We start from the raw sequence: 17,199 nt of genomic DNA on the forward strand, positions 1-17,199 counted from the left end.
CCCGCCCCGGGCGCTTGAAGGGAGGAGCCGGCGCGCCGGGGAGGAAGGGCCGCAGCGCGCCCGAGCATCCCGCCCCGCGCCGGGGAAGCGCCCGGTAGCGGCGCTGGGGCGGCTCCCGCGCCCGCCCGCACCGAGGCGGGGCTCCCGCCGGAGCCCGCGGAGCGGTACGGCCCGGGGGAGGGAGCCCCGGCAGCGGGCCCCGCCGCCCCCGGGAGAGAGGAGGGCGACAGCAGGGCAGCAGGAAGGGGAGCGACGGGAAAGATGGCAGGAGAGTAAGAACATGGCAGAAGAGGGAGTGCTGAGTTAAGATCACGGATACTTCGGGAGGCAGCGTAATGGAGACCCCAGGAGAAGCCATCTTCCGCACAGTTGCCTCCTCGAGGTAGTTCAAGACAACAGCGATTAAATGCTGCAAAGAGACAGTTAAGTTTAAAAGCGTTTCAAAGTCCCACGGCTCCCAGTTTCACCCCAAACTGGATGTAAAACAAAGCTAACTCGCTGATACTGAGGTCGGGGTTATCAAACCAAAGGGGTGAAGGCTGTTCCTTGTCTTTTCCAGGATAATTCAGGGTCGCCTCATGCTATGGTTCTTAGAAACTTCAGCTGAGAGGCCAAGGATTGCTGAACTACATGGACCTGGGGGGGGAGGGACGGAGGGAAATATCATTGTTGTAGGGTAGGAATGTGTATGCTTAAACATACCAGAATGCCAAAAATTGTTAGATTTCTAACAGCTCACCAAGGAATACTGTTAAGAGAATCCTCCAGAGTTCATGAGTAGGCCCCTTTTGCCTGCCCACCCGCCCCCCAGGTAGCCTGTAGCTACAACATTACAGTCAAGGATTGATCAGGCCCAGCACACAGATCTCTGAATCACGCTAAGATGACCGTTACATAAGCCGTTTTTCAATTAAAAAAAAACCCCAACTGATCTGCCAGAAAACTATTGTTGTTCTTCAGCTAACCAAAAAAAAACCCTGAAGGAAGGCGCTTTGGCAAAGCCTCATTACTTGCCAAACAGCCTTTATGAAAAAGAAGGAGACCAAAGAAAGAGTCAGAGCAAAGACAAAGAGCTGCTAGGGAAGAATTTTCTCATGAATGCATGAACTTCAGTATAATGAGCAATGATGAAAAATACAAAACATTAGCAACTTTCCATTGCATGTAAGGGTTGAAAACACAAATGTCTCTACAGACAGTGACAACATTTTGTCATAGTCTGCTTTTGGATATGAATGGCCACAAAATGATTGCATAAGAGACTGCACAATTTACACCATTGATGGCATAACTGACCTACAGATAGGATAAAAGGAATCTGCTCTCACACATCCAAGTAATGCAAACACGCACAACCTTCACCAAAAAAAAATAATTCTATTTCTAACTGCACCAGTTTCGTATCAGGGCCCAGTGTGGCAACAGCTCTGGTACTTGAATAATGTGTTCAGACTCAGGTGAGTGGAAAATGCAAACAGAAGAGAGAAAATTCAGAGACCTGGCAAGTACAATGTATGAAGAGTGTGGGAGTGCTAAATAACTGCAGGATGGGTAAGTGGCACCTAAATAAAATGTGCCTTAGTGTTTTAAACTGTTTAATGTGCCGAGGCACAATATGAAGATTTACAGTGCATTAGAAATAAATAGTGGTAAGAACAACAGAATATGGACATCAGCATTAGTAGAGCAGGTGGTCTTGTGGATGTCTTAAGTGGCAGCTCATTGTTAAGCAGCGCATTGAACTTTACAGCAACGTCAGGAAAGGTATTTTAAGCTAGCAATTTACCATTAGCAGTAAGTAGCTCAATTTCTTTCCATAACATGAAGAAGAATGAGAAATTAATTCATTAACTTACCTTTCCACAAGGAGAAACTACTGGCACTGAAGGGCTATTTTTGGAACAAAAGCCAGCTGCAGGTCAAATTAAAATGGAATGATTTATTAGTAGCATTCTTTTTATTAGGTTATTAGTAATATTGTATCGTGCTGTGTAATTAAGATCTTAAGACCTACCCAGGAAAGCAATGTGTCGATTGTTTTCAAATTAAGGCTGTATATTTTTCTAGCAGATATGCTACTGCTGAAATAACTCATGACAAATTTGTGTTCTACAAATGGTTAAAATAGGTGACCAAATATCTATCAATCTATTACGGCCTAAACAATAAGGCATAGGAATCAAACTAAAGGCTCCTTGAGTAAAGCAGCTTAAGCAAAGCTACATTTAGAACAATGCCAGGTCAGATCCAGAGGTCCCGCTGAAGCTGAGGTTCAGGCAGAAGCTGCTGTAACGAAGAGGAACGGCAATTAGTCAGGGCTCAAGAACACAAGAGTGCCTTTGGAAAAGTTTACCAGAATAAATAAGGGTCTTAAGAAGAAAGGGGAAGTGGAAGAACACAGTGAGAACCCTCTCTCTCTGAAGCTTAAAGGTGCAGATTGTAATGGAAGAGTATCAAACACTGAAAGGGATAAGGAAAACACAGAAAAAGTGTGAGCTGACAGTATGAATGGACATTGTGGGAGGTAAGGCCCTAGAATAGAAATTATGCTGAGAACATTTCCCTTCTTTACCTGTTTTGCTTTGTGATTGAAAGCTGTTTAGTTAGAAGAGACCTTCCTAGGGGAAGCAGCTGTATTTTGTTATATCTAGCTCTCAAAACTCACTTTACCATTTTCATATTAGCCTATATAAAGGCAGAGAGATAAAATAAAAAGTTCTTGTAAGGCAGGGGGATGAGGGAGATAAGAGAGAAAAGTAAGATGAGTTCTGCCTGGTTATATTTCAAATGCCTGGTGGGAGCATGCAACTCTTTTTCAGAGGTTGAGAATAGGGATCTTAAAGACACTGCCAGTTTAGATGAAAGGAAGCTGTGGGCTGATTTCAGATTCTGAGATGAACTGGGGAGACAGTGACCACAAGCAGGTCCACACATCCCAGATAGACAGGGGATAAGTTTGGGAAAACACTGATGTTGACAATCAGAAGATAAGATTACTTACCAGTAACCAGAGCCTGTAAGATGCATTGTCCACAGGTGCTTCCATGCTATGCTTCACTCGCACGCTGTGTAGTTTCACACTCCTTTTCCACCAAAGCAATACTTACAAGATATGCTTGATGCATGAATAAGTCACTAGCACATGTCATACAGCTCTACCAATACCTCTTAACTGCAGAAGCTCAGAACGCTATGAAAGGACTATCAGAAGTGAGGAAGAAGGAGGTCATATGTACATAGGAGCAATAATTTTAAAGAATATCCATGCCTGGTAACTTCTTTAGTCTTATTTGTATTGCAGGTAAATTCAAGTTACTGCTTGACATCTAACTCCTCTGCTCCAATTCTGATTCCACATCCTCAGGTTCTACAAGAGGCTGGCTCTGGATCTTTCCAAGGAACAACAAATGGATCACCACCTTTGATGTATTAAGTACTTAACTTTTTCCATATTTATGTTGCCTGGTTCAGTTGCCTCAGAGTACAGTTTATAAACAGAGAAAAGATTAAGTGTTGTAAAATTAACCCTTACAGACTGTTATATTTTTAATCATTATCCAGAAAAGGAAGGTGGTGTTGGGTTGACAAGAAGTGAAATCTTTAGACCAGGGACATTATTTCTTCCTCTTCATCTGAGACTGAGCGAAAAAGATGAATGTGTCCTGGGTAACATTTTGAAGGCTCTGTGAAACTGTTGAATGACAGTGCTGAGTATGCCCTTGCATGGTTGAGCACACACCAAGCTGCAGTATTGTGAATGCAATCCAAATTCACTTGGGCAGGCCAACAGCCATATAATCCTGCATTCCTGCTTCCACTTGTCTGCAGTTCCACAGGACATTGGCTAAAAGATAGCCAAAGCTTAAAGCCGATATTCAAAAATGGTGCCTGCCCACTATCTTGTGCAGCTCCACTGAGTAACGGCAAGACAGCATTCAGTAGAACAAATGTCATTACTGCAGTGAACTAAATTTTAAGACATGCAACTGAAGCTGTTATTTTCCCTCTGCTCAAAAATTTCTGATTTATAATGTCTCCTTTAATCTGCTTACATTCCAGGTAATGTATCAGCTGCCCCTTAAAATTTGTAACCAGAAAATACTGTGATAAAAACTACTGATTGTACATCTTAAAATTGTTTTATTATCACTTCGGCTGGCTACTTTCTCTATAAGCTCTGTATGAAGTATGATAGAACTAGTGGTGCGTACTGGAGGCTGAGTGCTTATACTGACCCTTCACACAAACCCTCTTAAGAGAGAATCCTAACACATGCCCTTGAGAGCACCCTAACCATACACGTATAGTGTGCATGTGACAGACTCCAGTTAGCTGTCACTACGCAGGAAAGATAGTACAGTCATCACTACTGGAAATCTCAATGCTTAGCATTAGTAAGAAATGCAGCAACAGGAACATTTCAGAAATGAATAACAGACACCATTGTCTCACCACAGAAATGCATGGTGAACAAACTTTAAAACACTGCACGTAGCTTCAATCGTCTTCCCTCAAAAATGGGGTTGCTGAACAAAAAGGAGGCACAAGAAAATCAACAAGAACAAATCAGAGGCACCGAGCAGGTTCTGTGCAAAGATTCTAAAGTCCAAAACTGTTCATCTTGGAAGACAGATGCATTGGGGGAGTGAAATGGCACATAAAAGAACTATGATGCTACGAAAACGGTCAAAGGGGTAAACAGAGGACAAACGCTTCTTGGGGAAAAAAGGCTCTGGAGCCCAGTTAAATTACTAAGCTAACAAAGGTACATGCTTTCACACAAAGCATAATTAAATCTTGCAACTCTGTCAAAGGATGTAGTAGAAGCTCTAAATACAATTACTTCCAGCACGAACATGACAGACTTGCAGTGAGCTTCACAGGCTAATTACAACTACCATAAAATATTCCTGACCGTGTAAGGCTACAGCAGAGAGCAGAAGCTAAGCATGTTTGAAAGAAAACAAAACCAAAACAAACCCCTGCAGTTGTCTGGGTTTTATACGTATATAAAATGTAGTATGTATGTCATGTATAATATATACATCCATAAATATATGTGATATGATCTATATATATTTATATATCTGATTTGTATTAATAAATAAAAGCCTACGTGTTTGCAGATACACAATACATGAAAATTCTATTTTAGAAATTCTGAAATTGCTGTACAGTAACAGCTAAATTTTGTTTAGTTGAACAGAATTCTAAGAGCTGACAATTACAGCTTTAATCAACTGAAGACCTTCTCTTGGTGGAAAACAAGCAAGAATTGGTAATGGATTCTGAATAAATGCAAATTTGTGCCCCATATAAAAAAATTACCTACTTGGAAAAACTTGCCAAAAGAAGTGGTAGCCTCCATCTCCTGATGCATACAGTCCAGATAAAGGATAAAAGTTTTCAAATGTAAGTTACTGGAATTGATTTGCCAGATCAATTTACAAATTCTTCCTGTCCTCTTCTGGTCTAAAATCTGGATGACTACATATTTCTTAATTTTAATCTGTAATTTTTGTGCAAATCATTCCTCTGATTGTGGCTGAATATTGCTTTAGGTTGACTGTACTCTATATGATTAATAAAAGAGGAAATTCAAGAGACAGAAACAATGTTTGATAGACTCAAACCAAACAAAGGTTCAGCATGAGATGCAGAACTCTCAGTGTAGATCACTGCATTGGAGATGACCGAAGCTATTGCATTACACATAGCCAAGTCTTTGTCTTGTTGATCTTTATCTAATTCTGATTGCAGATACATAAACACACACACACACACACGCGCAAATGAGGGAAACATCTCAGCTATAATTAACCACTCAAAATGGGTTGTATGCACAGAGTACAACAGAAGCGCACAAGAAATTCTGCTCAATAGGAATACAGTGAAGTTGAATGGTTCATGGGTCCGGGATAATCCTTTTCATCTCTAGCAGACTGAACTAGCCCATATTCACAGGATAGCTGCAAGGGTATGAAGGCAGCAAAAGCCCAGGAGTGAACTACTTGCACCCAGTAACCAACCTGAGAAGCTGCCAGCATGCCACATGCCAGCGAACCGAAGTGCTCCTGCCATCACAGCCTCCAAGGTCAGAAACCAGGGAACATTTACCACCCCATCCATATCTCCAGTGGAGAGGGCAGCTCTGAACCCCAGCCTGTTGGGAAGATAGTGAGAGGTGGGGAGCACAGCACAAGAGATGCTGTTTATGACAAGACAGATCCTCTACCCAAACTATCTCTGAGAATCAAGGCTCTGCAGGTAGCTTGGTACGCTCCCAGCACGTAATTGGGACGCCAGGCGTAAAACACCCAAGCCTTCTGGTCAGACACAGGGCAAGAAATTAACATGTAGCCCACGCTACCAGAGGCAGAAGCTGAGACAAACTCAAAGCAGGAAGATCAGTGTACAAGTCTGAAAGAAACTGCCCAGGCTGTTACAGTAAATGACTTTTATTTTTTAAAAAATGAAATAACCGTGAACATATTAACAGGCCTGCAGGTGGCACTACAGTACAGCTGGATATAAGGTAGATACATTTCCCCATGTACCCGGACAATGAAATCCATTGCATCAATGCTGACATTAGTAAATTCTGAATACAGTTCTATCAAGCAGGAACATTTTACTTAAAATAGTTCTGGACAAAGTTGACACTGAAAGTTAACTTTTCCTTCACTTTGGAAAGGATAGATGTTTTCAGCTAGCACTGGTATTGGGTGAACTATTGCCTGCAGTCACCAGTGCAGGGGGAGATGTACAACATCTCCACATGAGAACAGAGTTTATACTCCTTTTTACTTCTCATTCTGAGGAAGCAGGGCGGTGTAGGGAGAGGGGGGAAGATGGGTGAGGAATATGGGCAAGGGAGGCAGGGTGTCGATTTCTATTCACTCTCCTTTGGCTGTTTTTGTGCTATTTTGGACTGCTTTCTAAAAATCACTTCTTGATTTTATTGAAAGGAAGACTAAATGTAATGCGCCTTTCCTTGAAAATCCAGGAACAGTTGTGGTACTTCAAAAATACTAAAAATATCTACTTTCATGAAATATTAACTGTTTCACTACAAACCTAGTTTTTCACTAAATACACAATTCTCCTATTTCTGGAGTCTCCTGGGGAAAAAAAGTGGGTTCTCCCTTTATTTCTGCAACTCTACAGTGTATAGAGAAACGGCTACAAGAAGGAGAGTGCAGAGAATAGCTTTATTCTTTTCCTTGGCCTGTATCTCACATGGGAAGTTTGCTTAAATTTCTGCAGTTGGGCTACTGTTGGTCACGCTCCTTCAGCAGCTATCAACTAAGTCTGCAGTAGGACAACCCACCTCCGGCACATTCCTTCTAACTTTGTGGAGACTAACTAGGCATGAGGAAAAAAAAACATCCACACTCTTTATACCATTTCTAATCATAATATTCAGGAACACCAAGTGGTTTCCATGTTCTTCCAATTTGCAAAAGGCCACAGGAAAGGGACATGGCACCTTTCGTTAGAATCTGGAATTCTGCATTTAACAGTGCGACCTTCCATTAGACCTTCAGTGTTGAGGCAGCGTAGAAAACAGTGGCTGAAGAGTGTGTGTAATACTGACCACACCAGCTCTTAGTGAGAAGCCTCTGCTCCTGCAGAGGCAGTCATGTGCAGTCCCTGTATATATTGTGAGCAAAAGGCTTACTTCACAGGGCATTTGGAATTAGCAATTCCTACGATCTAGCTAGTTTGGATTCATGAGCTTTCAGTGTGCCAACAGCATCTTTCACTGCATGGTAGATAATGTTCTTCACCTGTAACAGGAAAAACAAAAAATCAACTTCTAGAGACTACAAGGAGAGTCTTACATACCTATGCAATCAACTCTTGACAGCTAAATTTGTAGTAGTTGGCAAGTATACACAAAACATATACTATCACTGCTTCAGGATATCAACAGCGCAAATTTTAACTGTCACGGTTAGACAACAAATGTGTTAGACACCTGCACTGATTTACTAACTCATTTTCTGGTCACCCAGCAACATATATTCACTTATGTTATTTTGTGATAAAGTCTCTCTTTCATGAGAGCTAGGAGGAAGTCACTATGAAGTCACGCATATGAGTTTATTTTGAAAAAGTCCTTGTGATCCGAGTCACTTACAGATTCTCATGAATCAAACCCAGAAAGAGCAAGAAAATCACATGGTTTAATCCTACGTAAATTAAGACGATGCAATAAATCATCCTGTTGTCTTTGTATGGAGGCTAGAAATTCTTCCAATTTGTGCATCTTCCAGAAAGGCAAGCAAGATCAGAGATGAAAAATCCACTAGTACTCACAGCAATCTGTTCCACGCTTAGCTATTTAACAATCAAAGCTCTATCTTGTTTCTGATTTTTCTGATCTAAGTTTATTTGAATTCAGTTTCTAGCTATTAAATGGAACAGTTTAACCTCTAAGTGAGTAGCTTAATTGCACTTGCTCAACTAACTGCCAAGCACCATCATTTTTTCCTGATGTACATATGATCTCAGTCTTTTATATCATTTATATGACAGTTATTGTCTGTGTATTTTTAATATATATACATATTTTAATATATATACACATATATAAAAATACAGATGTTTATATAAAAATACTATTAAAATATACATGAAAAATGTCAATAAAAATTGTAAAGTTTGGCTGTGAGGCACAAATACAACGAGTATTCTTTTTCACAGCAGTACTGAGTTCCACTTTGCCAGCAGTTACTTTTTTTTTTTTTTAAATAATAAGCATTATTCATTTGCAACCTATTCATTTACAGAAACATTTCTACACCTGTATCACTACAGCTGAAGAGGTACAGTGTTAGAAGCTGGATCCCCACAATGAAAGTTGATCCTACTTCTGCTTTCCTTTAAAATTCTGTGCAAATCCAGATATAAATTTATAGCAATTTTTCACTGAGTTGTTTGAGAGAATTAACATGGTAAGTTCTGATTTTCTTAGGTGACATACTGGAGAATGGCTATATACTGAGTACTCACTTTTGCAAGAACAGCCATTCTGCAGATCTCCACCCTCCTTCATTTTATATGCATGAGATTACTAATACACAAAAAATGCTGACAACAAAATTTGCAAACTAAACAGATACTAACTCTTCAGAAGCATACATAGGTGAAATCAAAAAAGTCTCCTATGGTCTTCTCTCCGTAGAACTTACTGTCTTATACGCAATGTACTACAGTGCATAATATGTTCTGTGCATAATTATTAGCTTAAGCAGTCATAGTTCTTCAAACCAAAACACATTTAATTTTCCTGTTTGGGACTAATTTAGAAACATAGAATCATAGAATCATTTAGGTTGGAAAAGACCTTTGAGATCATTGAGTCCAACCATAATCCTAACACCGCCAAGTCCACCACTAAACCGCATCCCTGATTTAAATAAGCAAGCCTTCACTTTCAGAGCGATTTTCCTTTAGGCAATAAAGAAACAAATACAAGTGTCCTTGGTCAAATAAACATATCTCTTCAAAACAAAGCACTGCTCTTTCCTTTTTAATAGTTTTTCTTGTCTGCTATGCTTCACTGTCATTCAGGATTCAGCCATTTAAAAACTTAATACCAACACATGCACTAGTCCAATAGTGGGAAATCCAAAATTTTATTACTAATTTTTGTTTACATAATGCTGTAGACATAGGTGCATTAATTCTTTTTTAAATACTTATCAAATGGGAACCTCCAAAGCTGTTGAAAGTTGTTATTTTTTTCTTAAATTGTTAGCCACACGTTTCTACTACTGAACAAAGCTGGCAAGACACAGGATATATTTAGCGATATTTAGTCATAAAATGGTTACCTGCAGTTTATCCTCATGGTTTGTATGAGTATTAGACAGGTGCCTGAACTCCTGGGTCAGACGGAAGCAGTGCTTCACATGTTCTGGAGATACAAAATCTTCTGCCACTTTAATGCAGCTGTACAAATTATGGACCTAAGAAAACCCATATCAAATGACAGATACATCAAGATTGAGTGAACCATGCAAAACAAAAGAACACACACACACCCCCCCCCGTATGTTAGGTTCTTCCACATTTACTTATCAGAAACAGGAACTGAAGCCTATTTGATCTCACACATAATTGTGTCTAATGGTAAAAACAGAACAAAATACATGACATCTCACATGTTCCCTGTTCTCCCACATATGCTAGTGTTCCCTAAAGCAAGGTCTCTACTATTCTCCACACTTTTTTGGAATTCTGTTCCCTTGGCTGAAGTTTCACTACACAGAAATGTTTTCCCACCTTCACCCTATTTTATTTGTTTTTCCTTAATTCCATCACAGTACTGTACACATCATTCAGGTATTTATATAATTTTTACTAATACAATGACTAAGAACCAATTCAAATAGTTCCTGTAAGAACTGCATACGTAGAAAAAGGAACCTAAGTCAGCAACATTAACTGACAGTTATTTTGAAGTCACAGTTCTGTTGTGCCTCAAATTCAATCCTATTTGTAAATATGGCCTAGAGTTGGTATACTTACCTGATGGGGAGCACCTGCAGGAATGAACACAGCATCTCCAAGGAACTGCACTATTGCCCAGCCTTGTACACCATACTCATCATAGAGTCGCTTACGTAAGGTCTGGTCCAAGTACCAACTTTGGTCATGAATGGGGTCATGATCTGGGGGATTTTCTTGACCTTGCTCTTCTCCAACCTAGGGCCAAGATATGGGGTGGGGGGGGAAACCATGACAGAGCACCTTGATATTGCTGGCTCACAAAAAGCTCTGTACCAAAAAACATAACAAACTATTTCAAGGTAGGACATTACTTTCATTAAGCTCATTTAGGTCTTAACTAGTCACATGTGCATTAGTATGAAGATTCTAGACCGGGCTGAAAACCTGGGAACATAGTAACTATTAATGTCCTTAAAGACAGCATTAGAATACCTATGCGCTTGATGTTGATAGCAATTTGTATCATTCAGCTGCCGTAAGCAAGCGAGTCAAGGGATCCTGTAGGCTCAAGCCTCCTTTGTAACCAACATACCTTCCGGAGAAGTTCCCGTATCTTTTCAGCATCCTTGGCAGCATAGATGTGCCACAATGCTCCAGGTTTCTCTCTTCCTTCATGGATTCGCTGCTTTGTTACATCATCAGCATCTCCCTCATCAATGGTTTTCAGCACCTCTGAAAGGGGAATTCGCATAAAAGCGGTATGATTACGAAGCTTCTAAGAGGAAGGAGAATTTTGAGCCACTAAATCCAGTCACACTGCTACTGCAACTGCTGCATCATACAGCGCCCTTTCTAAGAACAGCACGCTTCATCTTAACAAAATTCAGGAAATGTGCCAATTGGCAGCTAATCACAAAGCTCAGGTCATGAATTCAAACTGAACTAACTACAATTATTCAAATAAAAGGAGAAAAAAGAGTAACTTATCACCCTTCCTCCTCCTTTCTTCAGGGAAATACCTAACTTCTAGCAAAACTTTGCTGCTTCCACAGTTGGGAACCAATGAAGCATTACTGCACTTTTAAATATGTGCTGCAGACATAGCAAACTGCCTTGTATATTTGGGTTATATCTCATAGATATGAACCTTCAACAATAAAAGGTACAGTCTTTTCTCACACACACAATTGATTTTTAATGGACAGAAAACAGCTTTCCTCAAACATTACCATCATCATGGGTCCCTTCCCCAATGGGAATCCCAACGTACACCATGACATTAACAGCATCAGACACATCCAAGTGCAGGTTTGTGGTACCAACTCGTCTGTCTTCTGCAGTAATTAAGCCTGTAAGAGAGTGTAAAATACAATTAAATTATATTTAAGCTCTTATAGAAATAACCTGCCTGGAAGATCTTTCTAGAATGCTAACTTTACACAGCAATGAGAGCAGAAACCAATGTCAAAGGGCAGATGAAGTAGTTATTTTCATGTCATGTGTGGCATAAGTAAGAAGTTTACTGATAACTAGTATTTTTATTTTACAGGAAATACAAGTAGCAAATATAGTTCACCCAAGCCATGAGAAAACAAGCATTTTGGAAACAAAGCCTGAACTTGTACTTTACAATTTTGTCTCTCTGAGGGTCATTTATACAGTCTGTAATAGGGAACTTAGCTTTCATAATACAAAGTTAGTAGGCATTCTTTGCTGCTGTTTTCCTTTGCTTGGAGGTACAAAGAGAAACCCTGACTGCTGTAAGTGGCATTAGCATCATACTGTGTGCAGCAAGTCACTGAACTGTTACAAGTATAAGCCTCCAGCAGTTCATTGTTTTCTCATACTCAGCTGTAAAATCCATGTGATCAGTTGAATTCACAGCAGTTATTGTCCAACTCATCATTAACAATTCAGATTACGACTGAGTAAGGAAAAACACCTGCAGACTCTCAAGTGCTTATACCTTTATACATTGGATGATCTTACCCCTCTCAAGTGGCTATGAGTAATGGAGAAAGAGATTTCAAATGTTTGCCGCTTAATTCTTTCACCTTCTCACATAACACATTCTTCTCTCTTCCTCTGACCCTTCAATAGCACTCTCTCTCTCTACTTTTGCTTTACCATCTCCTCTAGCAAGTAACATGGGGGGAGAAATTAAAAGATTAAAAAAAAAAATCTTTGTATCAGCAAACACTAACGTAAGTATGACCACAAGACTACTGGTTATGTTTTAGGATCACCATCGTATTTATCTCTTTTCTATTTAAAATACAAGCTTCTGTGGACAGGAACTCAACTCACTGTACAGTACCTATCATAACAGACCAGAAACAGGAGCTAATTTAGTGAGTTTGTAACGTGAACTTTAAGAAAGCACAACTGAAATACAAACATGGAAAAACATAATATATAGGTTCAAAAAACAGGCCAGACAATTTCACAAAAGATAGGTTAATTATTGACCTCAAGTAAGGGCCCTTACAACCTCCACCCCAAAACTGTGCTTTGCCAGATGCAGCAGGGTATAATTTAAGAAGTGTCATTCTTTCTATAATTATTTGCTAGTGGTCTAAGACATACAGACTATGCTGGGAAATACAAATACAACATCAATAGCAAGTCTTATGTTAAACAGTTCAGGTATTGATATATAAAGATTGGTCAATATTTAAGGGTCCTTTACACACAAAACCTGTTGAAGGGAATAAGATTTCTTCACTGTTAACTTCCGTAAACAGTCCTTTTATTTAGGTAACTGAGTATCACTTTAAGAATCATAGAATACTTTGGATTGGAAGGGACCTTTAAAGGTCATCTAGTCCAACCCCCCTGCAAGAGCAAGGACATCTTTAACTAGATCAGGTTGCTCAGAGCCCCATCCAACTTGACCTTGAGTGTTTCCAGGGATGGGGCATCTACCACCTCTCTGGGCCACCTGTGCCAGTGCCTCACCACCCTCATTGTAAAAAATTTATTTCTTAAATCCAGTCTAAATCTGCCCTCCCTTAGTTTAAAACCATTGCTCCTTGTCCTGTCACAACAGGCCTTGCTAAAAAGTTTGTCCTCATCTTTCCTATAGGCTCCCTTTAAGTACTGGGAGGCTGCTATAAGGATCAAGCTTCAGTCCCAATTTTTCTATCTTAATGCTTTAAAATGCTAAGCACATGAAAGACTCTACCTCACTATTGAGAACTTTTTTCCACCACATACTCAGAAAACAAAGCCATATATTTACAACCAAAATACATTTAATACGCTAGAAGTTACGCTTATTCATCACAGACGGAATTACTGTTTTTATATCTAGGTCCACCCTTTAATTTGTCTGTAAAGCAGCTAAGAGCAAAAAGATACAAAACTGTTTTTGAAGACAGACCTAGCTAATTTTTTTCTTTTAACTTGAAAGTAAACAAAGTGTAATACTTTCTCTCTTCAGACCAAGACCTATACGTCTAAGAAGGATCAAACAGTAGAGGGTTACATTCTATGCTAAAAAAATACCATCAACACTCCCTCCACAAACTCTGATACAAAGGAAAACTTTGACATTTAAAATAAATTCAACAAAATGAATCCACTCCTTCCATCGCTAGCAACTAGCAATACACAAAGACAACTTAGCCATCCCTGATTACCTTGCTTCTTGCCGTACTCATATATATATATATACACACACATATATATACATATATATATATATATATAGCGCTTGATTACATTATAAGCTCTTTGGTGTACAGCCTTCATCACTCAGCTGACATGTCAAGTAATACATAAACTAAAACATTGAACACTGTTAAATCCTGAAGAAGCTCAATTTGCCCAAGTTCACAAACCCCTATTCTTTTTAACTCTTATTTGTGATGTTATACTGCTAAAAAAAGCAAAATAACCCCACAAACACTTTCTCAGAACTGCAATATGTTGGTTTACAGCTTAAGTCTAATCCACACTTGGTTACTGAGCTAAAACATTTTTTTTTAAAAAGATGAAACACTGAAAAATCTTTCATGTCCTCAGGTGAGTTGTTACTGTAGGTGTATAATTGGAATGCAAAACCTTAAAAAACCCCGCACCCCCATCTCATAAATATTCAAAGAGAAAGACAGAAGTTACATTTGGGTAAGTTTGCTTCCACATACTTGCTTTGCAAGACAGCTGCAACTTTTTCCTTATCAGTATCACTTGACATTTTTCAGTATATACAAAGAGCAACTACTTTATTTATCTTACTCTAAAGTACTCAAAAGTACGTACTTCCAAATTGATCGGCTATTTAAAAGTATCCTGGAACTTTAACAATCATTTGTTTTAAATTAAAAGTCTCCAAAACCTGCTTTTGGCCATGACCTTAAAGTCAGTACATTCAGGAACTGAAATAATTCAAGTTGATACGACATGCATTAATTGTTCATATATCCTCCATGCTCTGCTATATTGACAATCATTTGAAAATTTAATGCTTCACAGTCCCATGCAGAGTATGTGCTCAGACAAAGGTTTCCTCCATTGTATACTATTTACCTACTATATAATTACATAATTACAGTCTTAAGAGGACAAAACCATCCAATTTAGGTAGCTGAACATGATGACAGTTTTGTCTTGCATGTTGTCTGTGGTCTGCGTTGTTAGACATGGATGAAGAAAATTACAACCCTGGTCGGAAACATGAACACACAGATTGAAGTGCCCAGAAGCTGGCTGATTTTCCTCTCAAATGTATCCACTGGTCTCAAAGAGATATTAACTTCTCCTTGAACCCTGTATCGGTATTATGCTTATTATATGTATTAAATAATAAATGTTTGCAAACTTATAATATGTACGTCTCTTGGAAACCACAAGGCAAAAAAGGGCACATCTGACAGAGAGAGGACTAGCATAGGAATAGACCGCAGGACCAATTAAAAAAATGACAGCATGCTCTAGGATAAGCACTGAGTTTGGATTAATGCCACAGCCTTGCATATGCCCTAAGTATAATAAAGAGTGTAATAAAGAGTCACAAAAATCAACATCTGCAGAACTATTCTCACATACCATAGGCATTGTACATTTTGGGACCCAAGTCAGGACGGACAAAGTAGCTTGGCAGCCTAGAAGCCAAATTCAGTCTGCCATCCCTCTTGGTATATTCAGGAAGAGGAAGATTTTCCATCAAGTCCTCAAACCTAGAGAGCAAAAAGAGAACAAAGGCATGTTTTCCTCCTGTAGTGCCTACAGCAGTCCTGAAGGCATCGATACTAAGGTTTACTTACCTTGTAGGCATCATATCTCTAAAGTCCTCCCCTGGAGGCCAATCCTTTAACTTTAGTACCATTGGCTGACCATCATCTGACCTGAGCCGTTCTGCAAGAAACAAATTAAGATTTCTTCATGTAGTATCTTTTTACCACAGCCCATTACCTTGTTTAAGCTGTAAGTCTTTTGTACCAAGACCTCTTACATTGCACAGCAAAATGGATCCTGATTTTTCTTTGGGCTTCCAAGCATTATCGTAGTATGACCAAACAACAGTTTAACAATTACAGATACATATATATCATTACCTACAGCAGAAGTTTGACAGATCTTGCACAGCTACTAAGTTTTAGAATAGTTTTTATTCAACTTTGAAAACAAGCCTTTCCAAAGCATTCTACCTTACTACTTTTACCAAAGTCTAAAGAAGTTTTGTTTAATTTCAAGAGGAGTGGTGCTTCTGTAAAATTAAAGTTATTGGTTCATGCTCTGAAATCAATCCTAACCTCAGTATAAAGCAAGAAACCATGGTACACCACACTCAAAAAAGCTAAATGGCAGGTGGTTACTGAGGAAGACAGCCTTTACTTTTTTCAGTTCTTCTTTGCTGGAGGCACTCAAATTAGCAGGGTGCCAAATTCCAACATTTGTTCTTCACTTCAAGAGTTGTACGTGAATCCTGGCTGGTAACAGAGAAAGCTGGTAGCACAGAAAGATGACATTACATACGCAACAGTGGATGTACGATACGACAGCGCTGACCACATCAACTGCTGTTTTACCTCAGATGTTACAGTGGCTAAGAGAGTGTATCTGGAAGTGGTACGTGCAGCAGCTTAGAAGACTCAGCATAACATTTAGAGAGAAAAAAAGTTCACTCTTCTACCAGCTTCTTCAAAACTCTACAGGAAGCCATCAGTTGGAAAACAGGATGTACTGCAGTCTGACACCTTCACATCCCCTTTTCCTCAGAAAGTAATGTCCTTCACCACTTCCTACCTTACCAAGGATTGTCAGCCAAACAAAAAGCAACTGATCTTACCCAGACCTAGCAAAGCTGCTGACAGCACCAAAAGTGAATGCATATCTAAGAAACTAGGACCTGGAGACCTGTGAATCACATCTACGTTCTATATCAACAGGCTACAGAAGACAGCCTTAGTTTGCAATATAAAAAATTATTTTACTGAAATTAAAAGGAATTAAAAACTGCAGATATGTAAACCAAAGTGACTGATTTAAAGAAAATGAATTTTGATGAGCTACAGATTTTAGAGAGGTAAGTGAACTGAAAAGCTCAAGGACTTGAATTTAAAGATGTTTCAGAACTTCCCATATTCAAGATTTTGAACTCATCAAGGATCTTTGTTCCAAACAAGGAAAAGAAACTTGTAGCAAGGCTATTCAGAAAGGACAGAGTGAAGAGCTACCCAGAGGAAAACATACGGATCTGACAAATTACACGAAACTGGACAAAACCCAGAAAAC

General features: G+C 39.3%; 1 protein-coding gene across 5 annotated transcripts in view; it reads right to left on the bottom strand.

Annotated features, from left to right (window-relative positions):
* Positions 1–6,442: 6,442 nt before the first annotated feature.
* KDM3B (lysine demethylase 3B) overlaps positions 6,443–17,199 on the bottom strand; it is a 71,734-nt gene continuing 60,977 nt past the window's right edge. For 4 of the 5 annotated variants that reach the window (XM_072872187.1, XM_072872189.1, XM_072872188.1 and 1 more), the window contains 7 exons: positions 15,729–15,819; positions 15,511–15,641; positions 11,691–11,810; positions 11,054–11,193; positions 10,540–10,716; positions 9,843–9,977; positions 6,443–7,790 (listed from right to left, as the gene is read on the bottom strand). In XM_072872187.1, the coding sequence (XP_072728288.1) occupies positions 7,710–7,790; positions 9,843–9,977; positions 10,540–10,716; positions 11,054–11,193; positions 11,691–11,810; positions 15,511–15,641; positions 15,729–15,819 (875 nt within the window). In that variant the 3' untranslated portion in view covers positions 6,443–7,709. Of the gene's footprint in view, positions 7,791–9,842; positions 9,978–10,539; positions 10,717–11,053; positions 11,194–11,690; positions 11,811–15,510; positions 15,642–15,728; positions 15,820–17,199 lie in introns of those variants that run through there. The other variant, XR_012044089.1, reaches the window with a different exon arrangement.

Source organism: Ciconia boyciana, chromosome 9 (assembly GCF_034638445.1).
Source record: "Ciconia boyciana chromosome 9, ASM3463844v1, whole genome shotgun sequence".
Taxonomy (NCBI): domain Eukaryota; kingdom Metazoa; phylum Chordata; class Aves; order Ciconiiformes; family Ciconiidae; genus Ciconia; species Ciconia boyciana.